This window comes from Zootoca vivipara, chromosome 1 (assembly GCF_965207765.1).
Source record: "Zootoca vivipara chromosome 1, rZooViv2.hap1.1, whole genome shotgun sequence".
Classification (NCBI taxonomy): domain Eukaryota; kingdom Metazoa; phylum Chordata; class Lepidosauria; order Squamata; family Lacertidae; genus Zootoca; species Zootoca vivipara.
This window is the reverse complement of record NC_142582.1, coordinates 26,672,050-26,691,495: the sequence shown is the minus strand read 5'-3', so window position 1 is coordinate 26,691,495 and position 19,446 is coordinate 26,672,050. Positions and strand designations below refer to the sequence as shown.

General features: G+C 43.2%; 1 protein-coding gene across 2 annotated transcripts in view; it reads left to right on the top strand.

Annotated features, from left to right (window-relative positions):
- SCN2A (sodium voltage-gated channel alpha subunit 2) overlaps positions 1–19,446 on the top strand; it is a 61,114-nt gene that overhangs the window by 13,169 nt on the left and 28,499 nt on the right. For both annotated transcript variants that reach the window (XM_088660936.1, XM_088660933.1), the window contains exons 6-16: positions 773–1,045; positions 3,322–3,385; positions 4,519–4,660; positions 6,131–6,337; positions 6,918–7,211; positions 8,596–8,943; positions 9,342–9,474; positions 11,023–11,261; positions 11,683–11,856; positions 12,936–13,292; positions 14,685–15,164. In XM_088660936.1, coding sequence (XP_088517062.1) covers positions 773–1,045; positions 3,322–3,385; positions 4,519–4,660; positions 6,131–6,337; positions 6,918–7,211; positions 8,596–8,943; positions 9,342–9,474; positions 11,023–11,261; positions 11,683–11,856; positions 12,936–13,292; positions 14,685–15,164 — 2,711 coding nt within the window. The remainder of the gene's footprint in view (positions 1–772; positions 1,046–3,321; positions 3,386–4,518; positions 4,661–6,130; positions 6,338–6,917; positions 7,212–8,595; positions 8,944–9,341; positions 9,475–11,022; positions 11,262–11,682; positions 11,857–12,935; positions 13,293–14,684; positions 15,165–19,446) is intronic.

Genomic DNA, 19,446 nt, shown 5'->3' with positions numbered 1-19,446 from the left:
CGTTTAACAAATTCTTGCATGAGACATTTGCAGAAAGTGGCTATATGATTTGCATCTTATGACATCAAGCTTTCCGCTTTTAAATTAAGAGTCAAGATTAAGGCTTTCATACTGATGCAAATTTTACCATTTGTTGCAGGCACTCCCAACCGAAACTTGCAATCAGTTGTGTTTGGGATTTTTATTTATTTATTTATTTATTTTAAAAAATTATGCATAAATAGATGCAAAATGTGAAAGTTAGCATGGGCTTTTTTCTATGCATGGGAATTTTCTAAAAAGATGTTCTTCTTCTCCAAACCATCGCCCATTTTTATTCAATAAAACTGAACATGGGATAATTGAAGTAACTATTTTTTTTTATTAAAACCCCCCACCTTATTTGTGTTGTTGAACCTTTCAAAAACTGACCCCACAATAATGGTTTGGGCAAGAGACACAAGCAAAATAAAACAATATACTTTTCTACACAGGGCTGATATACAAGCATGGATCGCAAAATTGCGTTTTTGCTTAGGCAAAGTGTTTCTCTGATTATGTACCACAGATACCTCAATATATCTGTTTTATTTTCATACACAGTTTCAAATCAGCATAAACCTAACAGCTTTTCAATCATGTCCACAGGCAATCAGGCTTTTTCATTAAACTGTCACAAATATAAGAACCATTTTGTTGTCGTTCTGCATGAAACATTAAGTCATGCACATTCACGTGGCATACAGTATATTTAGCGTGCAACATCGCAATGAATTTCCCTTTCTGTTTGCAGGCCTGAAGACCATTGTGGGGGCCCTAATTCAGTCAGTGAAGAAGCTCTCGGATGTCATGATCCTGACTGTGTTTTGTCTGAGTGTATTTGCATTAATAGGGCTCCAGCTTTTCATGGGGAACTTGAGGCACAAATGCCTGATTTGGCCGCCTGACAATTCTACTTTTGAAATCAACATAACTTCCTACTTTGATAGCACAATGGGAGATAACGGTACCTTTGTTAATAGAACTGTGACTACGTTTAACTGGGATGACTACGTCAGTGATGACAGTAAGGCCTGCTGACACATTATTACTTTTTGATTGATTGATTGAATGATATATATATATATATCTTAATGTTTTACTGATCACAGCTGGATTGTTTTCATCAATAGGCACTAAAATTATGCAGCCCAGCCTAGGCTATAGTGCTAAAACTGAGTCCTGGGTTTGCAGGCACTGATGATAAGCTGAATGGCGAAAAGAAAAACACACACCAATAAATAAATTTTAGAAAGGGGCAAGATTAGACACGGACACGCAAAACATTTTTAAAAAAAGACTCCTTGCACTTTGCTCTACTCCCCCTTCCTGCCCAGGGCAGTCCTATCCTCCGACTCCCCCTCAGAGCCGCCATGTCACACGAGGCTGGGCCTTGGTGGCAGCAGCCTCTCCTTCTCCTTGCCCTCTTCCCAGCAGCCACTGCCAGCTGCCCAAGGGAGGAGGCCAGCAGCAGCAGCAGCCGCCACCATGGAGAGGCAACAGGATCATAGCTGCCAAGTCTCCCGTATTCCCCGGGAAATCCCCGTTTTTCCAGCTGAAAAAACCAGATTTTTTTTGTTTCCCCCCCCCCGGTTTATTCTGGCGCGGCGGCCATTTTGGAACTGGGCGGAGCATGCTCAGAAGCTACTTTTGATGCTGCTCTGCCCAGTTCCAAAATGGCTGCAGTGGAACTTCTGGCGCGGCGGCCATTTTGGAACTGAGCAAAGCAGCATCAAAAGTCACTTCTGAGCATGCTCCGCCCAGTTCCAAAATGGCGGCAGCGCTACTTCCGGTCTGCTGCTTCTGGCACGGTCCCTTATTTCTCCGACAGCAACTTGGCAGGTATGAACAGGATGCTCCCCCTCACCACCCCCATTCAGGACAAGCGCCGGCTCATCCTCCTCTGTGAGCTCAGTGGCGGCAGCAGTGGCAGGGGAAATAGGGACGCTTTGGGATCAAATCAGAAACTGGGTGGCTTTTGTAATTCCAGGACTGTCCCTGGAAAATCAGGACACTTGGAAGGTGTGCTTTACCTATGCTCACAAAGAAAACGGCAAGGCTTTGTGCTGATGTTATTGAATCACTTAACTTTAAATGTCTAGTCCAGGCATGTCAAACCTGCGGCCCTCCAGATGTTTTGGCCTACAACTCCCATGATCCCTAGCTAGCAGGACCAGTGGTTGGGGAAGATGGGAATTGTAGTCCAAAGCATCTGGAGGGCCGCAGGTTTGACGTGTCTGGTCTAGTCATTTTAACGTCCTTGAGTTTGCCTATGAGCTGAGTCTAGTGTGTTGGGGGTTGTACAAGCTTTATACACGAGAGGTATGCATCATCCCAAGGCCATTTCTGTCATGAGGTACACTGGTGCAGCCCAGTGCGCTTCTTGTTTTCCTGTGACCTCTTATACTGCAATGGGGTTTCAAGCAGTACGACAGAAATTAATCGATCTCACTGATTTGACACTGTACTTATTTTAGCACAAACTATTCTGCAGCCCAGGCCTACACATACTTTGCTTTCATCTTCTCTCCCCCTTTTCCTTTTGTATTATGTCTATCAGATTGTAAGACTGCAGGCAGGAACATATCTATATCTATATCATCTATATCAGGCATGGCCAAACTCAGCCCTCCAGATGTTTTGGGACTACAACTCCCATGATCCCTAACTAACAGGACCAATGGTCGGGGATGATGGGAATTGTAGTCCCAGAACATCTGGAGGGACATGTTTGGCCATGCCTGATCTATATCTATATCTATCTATATAATCTACCTGTACAGCACTTTGAAAAATTCAGGCCCTTTTAAAGCGAATAGTAATAACGATAGTAATAATAATTCACAGTATCTACAGGACTGCTGTGTTGGCGCATCATGCACAGACATTACATGTAATCTGGTGCTCAATACTTTTGGTCTACGGGGGACTACCAATACTGTTTCATAACTAAGTTGAAGGGATTGTGCCACAATAAATCTATTGGACGATGTATATCCTGCCAAATATTCTTTTGGTGGGTGTACCTTCTGAGTGGAGTTGCATTCATGGGATGCTTCTGTCCGAAGGGAAGGGGAGACTTTCACAGGCAGAACTGGGGGCTACATGGAGAAAGAAGGAATTGGCAAAAATTACTTTATCTGCTTTCCACCAGTGGGGATTTCCACTGGATCATCTCAATTCCACCCATGAGCCTGTTCATAAATGCCTAGTTAGGATCCAAACCTTAATCACCAAGATGTCATGGGACTCTCAAGTTATTTTCAGTGCAATTAAATGTTATCCATTTCTGTTTCCAAACAGATCACTTTTACTTCTTGGAAGGACAAAATGATGCTTTGCTGTGTGGCAACAGCTCAGATGCCGGGTGAGAGAATGGTCCATTACACCTTATTCAAGAGTGTGGGTGCAGCAGCTGTAGTTAATATCCACAGCATTTCAGATCTCTAGCATTTTGGGCTCAGAAGCCTGCTGTCTGGATGTCAGCATCTACATTTATGGGGATATGAAAGAGGGGGCTATGTTTGACATGGAGAACTTGTGTTTCAGTAACAACTCCCCCATCCACCCAATCTTTCAATTTTCTTTTTACACACTTCGAAAACACCCCTAAGATCAATGAGAGGCACCTCCCTCACTTTCAGTACCTCTCTTAAGTGTTACACTAAAGCATGATAAATTTAAATGGTAACACTTTGTATTGGTATGTTTAGGATTTGGGCAAGGCAATGGCTAGTTTTTCCTAGGTAATGTTGAAAAGGCATTGACCGTGTAAACCAGGCATCCCCAAACTGCGGCCCTCCAGATGTTTTGGCCTAAAACTCCCATGATCCCTAGCTAACAGGACCAGTGGTCAGGGATGATGGGAATTGTAGTCCAAAACATCTGGAGGGCCGAAGTTTGGGGGTGCCTGGTTTAGACCTAAGTAAAGAACCTGCAGTTCAAGGCAGTGGTGATCACCAAGACTTCGGGTGATGTGATGCTACAATTCGGGGGGGGGAGGGCCTCTCATGCTCGGTTCAACATCATTGTTTTGGTGCCCTCTGCAGTGTGACGCCCAAGGCAGCCGGTAGTCACGCTACCCTAAAACCCCTCAGTTCAAGGATTACATGGGGCCTTTAGTTTAATTTGCATCCCTCCTTATCGTTCAGCTCTCTGAACACTGCAGGTTCACTCTTGCTCTCCAACTCTCCTCTCTGGGAATCTCTTCATCTTCCACTTCATGTGTGTGTGCAAGAGGCAGACAAGGGATCTTGAAGCCTCACCCACCATCAGATCTGGCTCTAACCACTATTGGCTGCAGCCCCAGTTGACTTTTCCCATAGGTCAGTGGCTGTAGATCTTTGCCTGAAGTTGGCTTTCTTGAATTGTTCCACAGAGTAAAATCACAGTTAAAAAGCATTTTCGTTCTACTGAGAACTGGCAGACTATTTGCTCAAGCAAACACATGGATTGAGATGATGTTTTGAAAATGTATTCCCCTCCCCCACTTTTTTCTAGCCAATGTCCGGAAGGATATATGTGTGTAAAAGCTGGTCGAAACCCCAACTATGGCTATACAAGTTTTGATACCTTCAGCTGGGCCTTCTTGTCACTCTTTCGGCTGATGACTCAGGACTTCTGGGAAAACCTTTACCAACTGGTGAGAGACTTTATATGCCAGGAGTTTTAGCAATACTACAGAGGTTGATTATATAAACAGGAGCAGCCAGTGAGTTGCCCTCCAGATATGATTGGATTCAAATTCCAATCAGCAGTAGACAACATGGCCAATGGTCAGGGATGATGGAAATTGTAGTCTTATAATGTCTGGCAGGCACCACATTGAGTACCCCTTATTACGATTACCATAGTAATAGAGCAATGTATTACTATGAATACTTGAGTGTATTTCCAAGGTAGATGGTCTGTGTTACCATGTCACAGATAGAACAATCCATCTCAGGAGCATAAAATCGCATGTTCCAAGTCAAGGGCAGGGTTGGCCACCTTGCCACAAATGGTACAGTCCATAGGGATTTGTTGCATTCGTGGTCAGGAACAGGGAAGCTGTGATAGCACAACAGGAGGAATGATAATTGGCCCAAGGTTAAGACCGTCCACAAAACCTAATGGTTTTCAAACCATACCAGTTGTTTCAACGTGTGGCCATGACTCCTGTTGACAGAACTGGTTATTCCAGCAAGCAACAGGGTAAAATGTGACTCAGGTGCTTTACAAAATGTCTCTGCTGAAGTGAGTCGCAATGTTGCATAATGAACGTTTCGGTGTTAGTACTTTGCCTCCCCCCAGGGCCGGCCCTATGGCCAGGCTGGGTGGCACAGGGTGCCAGGGCGCCCACCCGCCAGGGGACGCTGCACAGCTGCGCCCACCCGCCCACTGCGGAGCTGCGCCCGCCCACCCGCCGCGGAGCTGCACCCCCGGCAGCCGCACTGTGTCCGCCTGCCCGCCGCGCTGGGAAACGGGGCGGGGCGGGGGCGCCGGAAGGATCTGTCGCACCATGGCGCCAGGGCACCAAATATACTTAAGACAGCCCTGCCTCCCCCCCACCCCGACCAGCAATATGGCTGCTGCAAAGCAAATTGGCTGCCTATAGAATGGCTTATACAGAATGATTGTACAGGCCTTGAATATCCCATTCTGGCAGCTGGCAGCTGTAAAATATGCAGGGGGCCAGTTCTGTGGTCAGAAGTGGACTATGACAGCTGTTCCTCTCCCTTTGAGATAGAGGAAGCACATCTTGTATTAAGCATGAATAAGAGGTGAGGTCTAACTTTACTAACTGGTGTGTATATCCAATTGTAAAAAAGGAATGCCGTGGTTGTTATTACAGCCTCTTATTTGCCACATAGCTTGATGTGAACTTGTACATATAGCTCAGCTACATAAGACCAGCATGTATCAGTACACTAAGTTTCTTAACCATTTAACTTATACTCATTCTGAACATGTTACTTGTCACTACTGTATAATAAAGAAGCCATTACATTTTATAGGAATGTTATTAACTCCTTCCTTCCTTCCTTCCTTCCTTCCTTCCTTCCTTCCTTCCTTCCTTCCTTCCTTCCTTCCTTCCTTCCTTCCTTCCTTCCTTCCTTCCTTCCTTTTATAGACATTGAGAGCTGCTGGCAAAACGTACATGATCTTTTTTGTCCTGGTGATTTTCCTCGGCTCTTTCTACCTGATCAACCTGATCCTGGCTGTTGTTGCCATGGCCTACGAAGAGCAGAACCAAGCTACCATGGAAGAAGCCGAGCAGAAGGAGGCCGAGTTCCAGCAGATGCTGGAGCAGCTGAAAAAGCAACAGGAAGAAGCCCAGGTACCGTTCTTTCTTTTTAATGATTATTTCTATTGACTATTCAGCACAGGAACAAGAAAGCTCAGGTACATTTCTAATGAAAATGTTTGGACAGTTTTCGCATAGCTTTAAGGTTCCAGCAGCCGGCGCTTTAAAGGTGTAATCTCCATTTCAACCTGCTTCCCAGCAGATATTTTGAGGAGAAATTTTCAAATATTGCAATATTTTTTTCAAACAGGTCTAGGTTTCAGTTGGCACCATGATTGGGGGGGAATAGATGAAGGCAGGAACCGGTGTCTGAATGTTGCACAATACTTTTTAAAGTGTTGGCCAAAGCCTGGGAGAAGGGGGCGCCCCTCGCTTCAGGCAAAAACATGCCAGCACTGAGTCTGTCATTCTGAGGTAAATTTGGCGAGGTCCTGGAAGGCTTTTGGAATTTGCTATATTGCTTTGTTGAGATGCTTCTTCTTACATAGTACGTGGGATTAGTGTGATGAACATCAAACTCATCTGCTTTTTTAAAAAAATAGAAACCCTAGGAATAGTATTAACGGGTTAGTATTGTGTGCCTTAAATGTGTTTAACTTTGTTTACTCAACAGGCAGCTGCTTTAGCCGCCGCCACAGGTGAATCTAGAGAGTTCAGTGAAGTTGTTGGTGTCGGAGGGTTCTCGGAGAGCTCTTCAGTGACGTCAAAGCTGAGTTCAAAGAGTGCTAAAGAGAGGAGGAACAGGCGGAAAAAGAGGAAGCAGAGAGAACAATCCGAAGGAGACGAAAAAGATGAGGATGAATTTCACAAATCTGAATCGGAGGACAGCATCCGAAGGAAGGGCTTCCGATTCTCTATTGAAGGGAACCGACTGACTTATGAGAAAAGGTTCTCTTCCCCACACCAGGTAGGGAGAAAGTGCCCTGGCCTGTCTGTGTACCAACTAATACCGGGCCAGGTGGAAATTGCTCAGCCTTCCTCATGTATGTATATTAAGGGGGATTTTGACGCAAAAGGTCCACTGATCCTTTCCAGACTTTGATGCCATGGAATTCAGGATCAGCTGGACATGGACAAACCTGTTCGTTTCAGTTTTGGCAATCTGAAATTCAGTTCTCCACATTACAACAGCAAAGTGCCTTTCAGGGTTGCCATATTTCAAAAAGTGAATATGCAGAAAGTTGTTGAGCTTGTTTTTTTTGTTTTTCAAAACTGTTGAGCCAAGATGACGTTCTTGAGCTATTTTTAAGGAAAATCAGCAAAAACGACACTGCCAATATGGGTTGTCATGTTACATTTCCACCCTGGCACTGCTTCTGACTGCAGTATTCCGGGTATGTCTGGGAAATTCCAGATGTATGGTAACCCTGTTTCAGCAAGACACTCCCACTGGGCCCTCCCTTCCTGAGTGCACCCACTTCATCCTCCAAACGACTTTCTTTGCTGTCCCATTCACTGACTTTTCCCTCTGGGCTTAATCGTGCCCAGAGAACGAGGCATGCAGATGGCCACCCATCTCAGTGCTTGCTTGCTCTGAGAGGGTGAGGAAACAAGGCAGCAATAGCAAGGAGCAGGAGCATCAGTGGCAGAGGGCTTTAGCAGGTGAGCAGCAATGCTGGTCACTGACACCACCCTGGGAGCAAGCCATGGTTAGCTGGGATTTTGTCCATTTTTTGTTTCCCCTCTAAAGAATGGAGGACGATGAGAAACAGTTCCACTAGGTGGAGACGTTCACTGTAATCAAGTAGAACTGCCCAATAAATATTCATTTAATATTTACCTGTGTTAATATTGATACAGATCACTCAGGTTCACTGGGGTGAGTCCCTAAAAAGTGTCTGTGTTTCAATAATTCCTCAGGAGGGAGGGAAAGAGTTTTTCAACACAATCATTTTTATTGGTAATAATTTCTAGGTAATTGGGTTTGGTGATTACATGTGGTGATTTTAATGGTAGCCTGTTGATACAGCTACAATGGTTCTTTCGATTTTCCTACAATTTATTTTCAGATTTTTTAAATTTTTCGGATAATGTTATCTGTAAGGTTAATGATTATGATTCCTTCCTCCCTTCTTTCTGCGATGTTCTTAGTGTTGTTTCCATGATATTTAAGTGATGTTCCTTTCTGGGTATTTTACAGCCCCTTTGTAATACATCTTACAATGTTGTAAACATTGGATTTCAATGTACATGTCAAACACCGGCATTTCACTATGCTTACGATGTCTTGGTCTTGCACACGGCTTACATGAGTTTCTGATTTGGGGTTGCTTCCCCATTTCCCCTCACAGTCTCTGCTGAGCATCCGTGGCTCCTTGTTCTCCCCAAGGCGCAGCAGCAAAGCGAGCATTTTCAGCTTCAGAGGCCGAGCAAAGGACATCGGGTCGGAGAACGACTTTGCCGACGACGAGCACAGCACCTTCGAAGACAACGAGAGCAGAAGGGATTCTCTCTTTGTCCCTCACAGACATAGTGAAAGGCGCAACAGCAACATCAGCCAGGCCAGTCGATCATCCAGGATGGTACCCGTGCTTCCAGCAAACGGGAAGATGCACAGCACCGTGGACTGCAATGGGGTGGTCTCCTTAGTTGGTGGGCCTCCAGCTCTGATGTCACCCACCGGGCAGCTTCTGCCTGAGGTAATAACAGATAAAGCAGCCACCGATTTGAAACTGCGCAATCATTCGGCCAAGGAATTTCATTCCTTTCTGTGGAATGAAGCTCGCTTGGACTACTGCAATGTGCCCTACATGGGGGGGGGCAAGGTGGGGCTGCCCGGCGGTACCATTGGGAGTGTAAATGGCATGTCTCTGCAGCTCCCACCTTGCCACCACCCTTCCTGGAGGGGGCAGTAGTGTAGCCCTTGTCCACCACAGTGGTTGCCCCTGCTTGATAGCATCAATGGGACTTACCGCTAAGTAATATTTATGACTTGCAGCCTAAAGAAGATTTTGGTATCTTCATTTTCAGTTTGTGGGTATTCTTACGGGACCAAAGAGATGAGAGCTGTTAACATTCCTAAGTATTTTGTTTTCAGGGCACCACTACAGAAACAGAACTAAGAAAAAGACGCTCTAGTTCTTACCATATGTCTATGGATTTTCTGTCTGATCCTACTGCAAGACAAAGAGCAATGAGTTTAGCCAGCATACTTACCAACACAATGGAAGGTATGTAGAATCCTTCCAAAACCCAGTGGATGAAAACTGAGATGACCATTTAGAAAACAAATAACAAAATGTCTGCTAACAGTTATCTGCTTCTGTTTGGCTGTATGTTATGTTCTCTGCTTCCACAACAATTATTTTATTCTTCTGGTAGATATAAACCAGGGGTCCCCAGACTACGGCCCCCGGGCCGGATGCAGCCCAATTAGCCTCCCAATCCGGCCCGCGACGCCCCCCGCCGCCCGCTGCCGCCGCCCGCTCTTCCGGCATGCAGCGCGGCGACGATCTTCAAAATCGGCAAAAAATCGCCGAAAATCCTTTGTGCGCATGCGTATGGGCCTCTCCCGACCCAGAAGAGGTCATTTCCGATGCACTTCCGGGTCGGGGGAGGCCCATACGCATGCGCACAAGCGATTTTCGGCGGTTTTTCCCCGACCGTGTGCGTGTGCGCATGCACACGGGCGCGCACTCCCCCGCCCTCCGGCCCGCTGCGCGCGCACTCCCCTACTCTCCGGCCAAAGCCCGGTAAGTCTGGGGACCCCTGATATAAACCATTATGTTATGGCCACTGACTTTTGTTCCCACAGCCATTCTAAATCTAGGAGGGGAGAAGCTCTTGTTTTACCAATTTTAGTAAATGTAAATACAGTGATAATACAGAAATTACGATTGACAAACGTGGTGCAACAGGACATTCCTTTGAACTGCTAAGTCTCTGCTGAGCAAAGTTGAGCAGTGTAGAATCACATTGATTTCAGCAACAGATTTACAATACAATCCTATGCATGCCTACTCAGAAGTAAGCCCCACTTTGTTCAGTAGGTAAATATGCGGCCTTAAGGACAGACAAGTGTCAGAGACTCAAACCCCACCCCCATTCCTACCAAGGAGCTTTTCCTAGATATGCTCTCTAGGTTAAATATCATATTGATAGCTAGGTGCCCAGTTTCTGGGCAATTTGATATTTGTATCTAGGAATCTGAGGGTGGCATCTAGGAGTTTGAAATATTTTTCAACTTCTTAGGTACTGCCAATTGTTTAGACAGCTAAATCTTTGTCCTGGTGATATTTAGAGCTGAGGAAGTAAAGGAGGATTTTAATTGGCTTAGTTGAAATATCTCATCAAACCATGGTTTCTGCTACATACTTTCTGCTCCATAGTTAGGAAACCCCACCATGGTTTGAGCTTCCAGGCACACAACAGGGAAACAACGGTTTAGAGTGCTTTCATTTCCCACATATTCACTCCCATTTCCATGGTACAGCAGCCTCTTGAGACTGCAGTGACCCTATCTGGGATTTGTCTGTGGCTTGTGGTTTCAGATATAAGAGCAACCCACTAAACCCAAACTGTGGTTTGCAAGCCAGCATATAGCTTTGGTTTGATATCCTGGTTTGGTGAAGGTTAAACTGGGATCAGAATGCCAACACCTTAATGAATCGTATCACAAAACACGCATTGTAGAAAAAAAAACCTGTACCACATAATTATGAGTTGAATATATGGAGTGGATTATTTCTTTTTTATGCATTCTCTTTTCTCTCTTCTAGAACTTGAGGAGTCCAGACAGAAATGCCCACCCTGCTGGTATAAATTTGCTAACATGTGCTTAATCTGGGATTGCTGGCCACCATGGTTAAAAATAAAGCATATTGTTAATCTGGTAGTGATGGATCCATTTGTTGACCTCGCTATCACCATCTGCATTGTTTTGAACACCTTGTTTATGGCCATGGAGCATTATCCCATGACTCCTCAGTTTAACCATGTGCTGTCTGTTGGAAATTTGGTAAGTCCTTTGTAGTAAAATAAATAGCAGAAAGCAAAAAAAGTCAATTTATTTCACTTGGATTACTCTGTTGGACTTAGTTAGATATCAGCCACTGAAATAATTATGAAATTGCTTGGGTTGGATTGGGTCTGGATTAAGAGCCTAATTACAAATTAATTTAAATTTGCTGCTTGAAGTGGTGTCAGCAGTTTTGAAAAAGTAAAACCAAGCACCAGAACTTGTATGAGAAAAAAGTTTGGGCCTGAATGAGGAAGGAAGATTTAAGCCTGATCAAGTGGTTCACTTCTGGAGGGTTGTTTTTCCCCTTAATAAAACAATATTTTTGATGCTGTAGCTCTTCGTCTCTGCTCAGCAAACATTTGATGAATGTGATCATTGTTATCTGGGATGGATGACAAATAGTGGTTTTTGTGTGTAGGTGTTTACTGGCATCTTCACAGCAGAAATGTTTCTCAAGATAATAGCTATGGATCCTTATTACTATTTCCAAGAAGGCTGGAATATTTTTGATGGCATCATTGTCAGCCTGAGTTTGATGGAGCTGGGTCTTGCAAATGTGGAAGGGTTGTCGGTCCTAAGATCCTTCAGGCTGGTAAGTACCTCAGTAAGGTTTCAAAACAACTTTCGATCATATTATATATACACAGATTCATAATTTGATCGGTGTACAACAGGGCACTCCCACCACATATGGAAACACCTGCCCCAGCCTTGACAACCACCCCTAACCCTGTTGTACAATCATTTTGGCAGAAAGTTTTTTTTCTGTAGTACAGCACTGGATATTATTCCAGTGGACCCAGGCTCAGTGCTGTTATCCATTTCCCCAGGAACCATGCAGAATATAAATTACGAATGTACATACTATACATTTTACTACTTGTGCATGATTTTTTGAAAATTCGGTCAGGAACAAATCAGCAGGTAATAGTGTAATATTCTAATAGCACACCCCCAGGCATGTTTGCTCAGAGGTTTAAGTGTTACTCATTACAATGTAAGTGTATATAAGATTGCAGCCTGCAGCTATTAATCGTTCAAATCATTGAGACCTATCTGCTCTGTTCCCTTAATGCAAGAAGAGTAAAAAAAAATCACTGGCTGGATTCAACTAAGTAGTTCTGCTGGTGGGAGACCGCACAAGAGCTCATGCAAGCACAATGGGGCTTCCCTTACTCTCTTTTCACTGCATGCCCCTTGTGCCCTCCCCCCCCCAAAAAAATGGGGGGGGGCTCTGATGCACCCGAGAACCTCCAGAACACAGCACTGGAGCAGAAGAGGGAGGTCCTTCTGTCAGGCAAACAACAATGCTTATACTGATTGAATATTTGTTTCAGCACAACATTCAATTCTTCCCATTGTGTCTAATGTTTTCCATATTAGAAACTGGCTTTTAAAGAAATGCAGCATCCTAATTCTGCCACCAGGAAAATGTGCTCTGCTAATCAGATCTAGTCACTAGGAGAAGTCTTGCATATGTGTAAGCCGAAATTATTTAATCTGCAATGCAAGTATTTGATTAAATATTTTAGGCTCAATTACCTATGAATAAAAAATATATACATTGTCAGCTTTCATCAACCTACTTCCTCCAGAAGACAGCTCTTATATTAATTGAAATGTAAAGATAATGAATACTAATAGTGATGTCTACTTACTCTTACTTTTCAGCTTCGAGTTTTCAAATTGGCCAAATCTTGGCCAACATTAAATATGTTGATAAAGATTATTGGCAACTCAGTGGGTGCTTTAGGAAACCTGACCTTGGTGTTGGCCATCATAGTCTTCATTTTCGCTGTGGTTGGCATGCAGTTGTTTGGCAAAAGCTACAAAGAATGTGTGTGCAAGATCTCAAACGACTGTGAACTTCCACGCTGGCACATGAATGACTTTTTCCATTCTTTCTTGATTGTATTCCGAGTACTTTGTGGAGAATGGATAGAAACTATGTGGGATTGCATGGAAGTTGCCGGACAAACAATGTGCCTTACTGTCTTCATGATGGTCATGGTAATTGGAAATCTAGTGGTATGTATCCAACAAATATATATTGTTTCTGCAACGCAAGATTAAGTGGGTAGAGCAAATAACACACAGGCTGTAGCAGGTTTCACATGACCTCAGCTCTTACTGGTTATAGCTCACAAAGATTGACATGGCATAAGGCAGGAATCCAGTCATCAGGCAGTCCACTTGTTGGCTGATAGCACCATCCAAACTTGAGTGCATGGATGTGTTCTCAATGTGCAACCAAAGAGTGTGGTATCTGGGCCAACTCCCTGAATTGGGTTTGGGCTGATGCCCGAAACAACACTTCAAGACCCCTTAAGAGGTTCCCCCCAGTGGGGAAAAGGATGGCCATCCCCATTTACCTCTGCTATGGATGCAGCCCAATGCCTCCAGGATATACAAATTACTGTGGTGGTTAAAAGGTTAAAGGTAAAGGGACCACTGACCATTAGGTCCAGTCGTGACCGACTCTGGGGTTGTGGCGCTCATCTCGCATTATTGGCCGAGGGAGCCGGCATACAGCTTCCAGGTCATGTGGCCAGCATGACAAAGCCGCTTCTGGCAAACCAGAGCAGCACACGGAAACGCCGTTAACTTCCCACTGTAGCAGTACCTATTTATCTACTTGCACTTTGACGTGCTTTCAAACTGCTAGGTTGGCAGGAGCTGGGACCAAGCAACAGGAGCTCACCCCATCACAGGGTTTCGAACTGCCGATCTTCTGATCAGTAAGCCCTAGGCTCTGTGGTTTAACCCACAGCGCCACCTGCGTCCCGGTGGTTAAAAGAAACAGCTAAATAAAATGTGCCCCAGGAAAGGATCGATCTGAAATGCATCAGGCCTGAAATAAATATTTCCTCAAGCCCCTGGAATTCCTTTCCCTGTTTCCTTTCCAGTACCCGTAATAAGAAGTTGCAACAAGCATGTAGAAAGAAAAAAAAGTGGATGAATGCTGCAGAAACATAGAAATATGTGTGCAGAAAGTCAGCAGTGAACAGACTCTTTCCCCTCCTTATTCTCAGTTTGAGATGCCTTGTTAGTTTCACCTCAACAATGAAGAGGCTTCTCCATACAAAAGCTTTCTACCACATGTCCATTACATGTTCTTTCCACACAAAGAAGGAGGCCGTAGGTCATGTTTTGCAAATCTGAAACTTCATCTTCAGGTATTAGACCCTAGGACGCCTTCAGCTTAGAGCAGCGGTAGGAAACATGGGCTACAACTTCCATCATGCTGTCTGGAGCTGATGGGAGCTGTAATCAAACAGCAGCTAGACTTGGGAGCATGACATAAGGTTGGCTTGGCAGGATAATAATTAGGATACAAAATTGTTGCATCCAGAAAGGATTTATTGTCATTTAAATTGTGCAATATGTGAAGAACCTCTTGTCGCCTTTTTGCCTTAATAGGTTTTGAACCTGTTTCTAGCCTTACTTCTGAGCTCTTTCAGTTCAGACAATCTTGCTGCTACTGATGACGACAATGAAATGAACAATCTCCAGATCGCTGTGGCAAGGATTCAGAGGGGAGTCGATTATGTGAAAAGAAAAGCATATGAATTTGTCCAAAAGGCCTTTGTGAGGAAACAGAAAGCTCTGGATGAAATCAAACCACTCGAAGATCTGAACAACAAGAAAGACAGCTGCATTTCTAACCATACCATAGTAGATATTGGCAAGGACTTTAACTATCTGAAAGATGGCAATGGAACCACCAGCGGCATCGGCAGCAGTGTGGAGAAATACATAATTGACGAAAGCGATTACATGTCGTTCATAAACAACCCAAGCGTAACTGTGACCGTGCCCATTGCGGTTGGAGAATCAGATTTTGAAAATCTGAACACCGAGGAGTTTAGCAGTGAGTCAGATTTGGAAGAAAGCAAAGAGGTACGTTTCGTTTTAATACGCAACACTATATTGCTTCAAAATGTAATCCTTTTAAATACATGAAGTTCCCATTTGAAAACAAATGGCATTTTAGTGCTTTACCACCAGTGTGAACAAGTGATATGCCTTGATATTTCATGTTTCCAAATGCAAAGGTAGAAGACAGTGATTTTCATTAACCAGTTGTTCATTATGGCAAGATTAACATTAACTTCATATGTTTAATATTCCCCACTTCTTTATTGTATCAAACCTATATAATAAATGAGAATCAGTGATAGTTTTGTAACCTTGTAATTAAATTCCTTTATTCACAGTATAATTTCAAAGGGCATTAGGGCAATATTGTCCACAGCTAATCATCTAATTTATCTAACATGACCTCTACCTTATCACTGAGTTCCTTGGTGTCAACTTGACCTGCCCTAGAATTCTAAGCTGAAAGAAGACAGGATATTTAGTACAAATATCTATGCTATGGGAAAAACCATTTTTGGATATATACACAATAATTTGTTAAGTTAGCTTTAGCCTCCCTCAAACTGTGAACAACCCCCACTGGATACAAGAATGTGTTGGGGAATTTCCCCACCTACAGTAAATGCCTGAGATGTAGACATTTTGGGTTAGGAAGATAACCCCACACCTACCCATTCCCTCAGTATAGATTTTCAACCACTTTCCTCAATAATATTTGGGATAGAGCAATGGCAGATAGAATTCTGGGTGGCATGGACTAGTCTCATATTTTATTTTTTAAAAAACCCTAGGTTAGCCTTCACCAACATGGCATCCTCCAGCTGTTTTGGTGAAAGCTGATCTAGAGAATTATTTGGGGAATTGTGCTCATTGTCTGCCTGGCTGTTATATTTGGAACTGGGGGTATCCCCTCTGCACAAAGATAAAATTAGTGATGCACAGATGCAGAGAGAAGGGAGGAATTTTTTTTTGGCCATGTGATATGCTTCTTGCATTACATTCTTAGAGTTGTTGCTTTTTAAGCACTTCTGTGTTTAGGGTTGTCTGGTCCCCAGCAGCACAAAACCCAAAATGTTAGGCAGGGCATTGTGATGAACTCAAACCATTGTTCTGCTAAAATAATTTGCTATTCTTACACAATGTCAGGACACTGAGGACAGATTAGAGCGAACTCTAAACTACAACTGTGCCACAGCCTGAGCCAACTACCCATTATGTGGGACTTCCATTGTTATAATTCCATTATTCCCCATCCCCCCCTTTCTTATAAAATAGACATAGCCTGGCCCAGGCAAATCTGGGCTGAGGTGCTGTAGGGGTGATGTTTGAGACTTTGCTCACACACCACAAACCCTATCCAAATAATAAGAGCATAGCTGCTAGTAGCTACAGAGGGCAAAAATTGTGGTCATCACAACTGTACCTAATAATAGAGGAATAATTTCCTGTGACAGCACAATCTGCTCAAGCTGCATGGAATTTGTATGCTTGCATACCTCAAAACCCTTTAGCTGCCACCTACTCTCAGACAATTATCACCCAGGGCAAAAACCTGGAACCCTATCTGTTGTACGCTTTCCGTATGTGGCCCAATGTAGCCTGGTTTGATTCGTGGAGAGGGCGCAAGATGGTGAGTTTGACTGGTGAATAGGTCTGCCTTAAGAAAAGCTGGTTGGGAAAGAAGATGGCCCCACTCATTCCACGACCTTGTTCACACAAAATGATAAGGTATAGTTATTGGAGTTGAGCAGCTCGATACACAATCTAGTGCACATTGCTCAATCACTCCCATTTTGTTCCTCCCTTAAAGCTCTGGCTTGTCATTACCTTAGAACTGGGATTGTGCTTGTTGCTCCATAGTTAGCTATGATCAGCAAGCTAACAACAAACCATGGCTTCATTTGGGCTTGTTAGGAAGAAACAGCCCACAATCATAGTCCATTCATGATGACAAGCCAAGGCTTCATGGCTTGTTGGGAGCAATCAGGAGCAATCAAGCAGTGTGGCACCAGCACAAAGTTTTATCTAAATAAGCTATTGTCCATGATTCATTGGTCTTCGGACCTATGAATAACACACACAAAAAGTGTTGCTTTCCACAGTGTCATTTAAGATGATTTTTTAAAAATAATCGAATTCTAGGCATCCGGATGAGTTATAATGTATTTGTTCAGATTAAGAAATTTTAGAAGACATTTATTTACTGTATTAACTTTGGTAAAACTATGTCATAGTTATGTTAAATGAAAACAGGAAGGTTCCATCCCAAAGGTATTTGTGAATGTTCCAGCTTTGTGTGTGACCTTGAAACTAATTTCAGGTTTGTGATTTGAAAATCCAGTCCAGCAAGTCCAGGCATCTCCTCTGTTTTAGGACCCCGCTTCTAATTTACTTCTGTACATTGTAATCAAATTCTAGCAACATCTAACAGTGCATGATTTTGAGGGACATTTCTATTTAGGCAATGAGTACACCTTTTTCCTGTGTTGTTTTAGATGATGTGCAGTTAATACCTGTAAGCCAAGTCATACATAAAAATAATAATCCAAAATCAAAAGCAGAGATACTGTTTTATAAACTTCATGTCCTACCATTCTTACTTCTCGCAGGATTAAAATCAAGCTGGATCATTCAAGAATGCAGCTCTGGTGCTTTTTGTTTTTACCAGGCAGAGCAACGAGCAGCATCAATTTTGCACAGGTTACCTAAGCAAGTTGTTCTACCTCTATATGATCACCTTTTAACTGGATATGGATTGGCTTGCATGCTACTCAGCCATCTTCCTTTCCCCCCATCCATTGCAATGTTAGAAAGCTACACGGCTGCTCTCTGCCGAGTCAGGTGACTCGCATCACAGCATGGGCAGGCAGGATTGGCAACTCCAACATTTGTAGGGATTCAGACTCCAGTTAGTATCCTGCAATTTTATAGCAAGAAGAAAAAGAAGTAGTAGAAATGCATGCAATTTGTTCAACTTTAAAAGCATTTGTAACAAAGGGATTAATTGCTTAATCCAAGGTTGGGGAACCTTTTCATCCTGCAGGTCATATTATCTCAAAGGAAACTGCTGGAAGACAGAGGCCATTGGTGGGTGGGGATTTCTGCCCAGCCTGGGCGGAGACATGGCCTGAGGATGGCACCAAGGGCCCAAAAGGGAATCCTAGAGGGCTGCATTTCGCACCTGGGTCTGAGGTTCCCCACCCCTGTCTTAATCAAGCCAAGGGGTATTTTTATACTACTGTACTTACAATTAATGCCGTTGGGTGGTGTGCATGATTTCTGAGTTTATAATGAAAATAACTAGTGCAAGCACCAAAAAAACCAAAAAAACCCTCCACCAGGTGCTATTTTCATCTGGAGGGAAGTCTGATCAGAAATAATAGTTTCAGAAGGGGGCAATTTTTTTTTAAAAAAATGTTTTTTTAAAAAAGCAAAAGTGAAAAACCTCACCATAGTCCAGATACTGATCCATCCTATGTATGCTATATATTTTTTTAATGATTTACACAATGCCAAACTACACATGACATATAGTTTGGCCCTTTAAACATGTGTCCCAGTCTTGGGAATAATAAGCATTGGAAAAAATGGGTGGACTACTTTGCAGCTATGTAAAACAGGACCTGAAAAGCATCCAAATGGGGTGGCACGTATCCTGCCACAAGCATTGCCTGCTGGATGTAATTTTCCTTCCCCCTCTTTCATTCACTACAGTGAAGCAACATGCATAAGTGTGTTGCTGATTGCTGTTGCCGGATATTGGTGTCTGTGCCACTTGTATGCAAAAAGGTTTGTTGCAAATTAAGAAATCACGACTTCCCTCAATTTAAGGGGATTTTGCTCTGTAGGTAACTGATAATCCCAAATCATTTTAAATCAATTTGTATGTGTTTGTCTTCTCCTACCATTCCTTTAATAGCTCCCTCCACCTCTTTCACTTAATTTCCATAGCATGGCAGGTTTTGAAAATCAGTTTTAATTAAAATAAGATATTGAGATCATTTGCAGATGCTCTGCTTAGTAGTTTTCCCTTTTTTTCAAAAAGAAAATGCTTACATTTCAAAGGAGCATGCAAGTTATGTAAATTGATGCAAATGTGAGGTTCATGAGTAGTTGTTATTGTCTAAAACACTCTTATTAAGAGCATAATTAAATAGTCTTGTTTTTTTGTTGCATCCTGAAATAATTCCATGTTGACTATACTTATTTCTTATTTTAGTTTCAATTTTACAATTAAAAAAGCAGTTCCCTTTAGCATGGTCAGATGAAAATGGAGACCAGATGCCTATATCTTTAATAATTG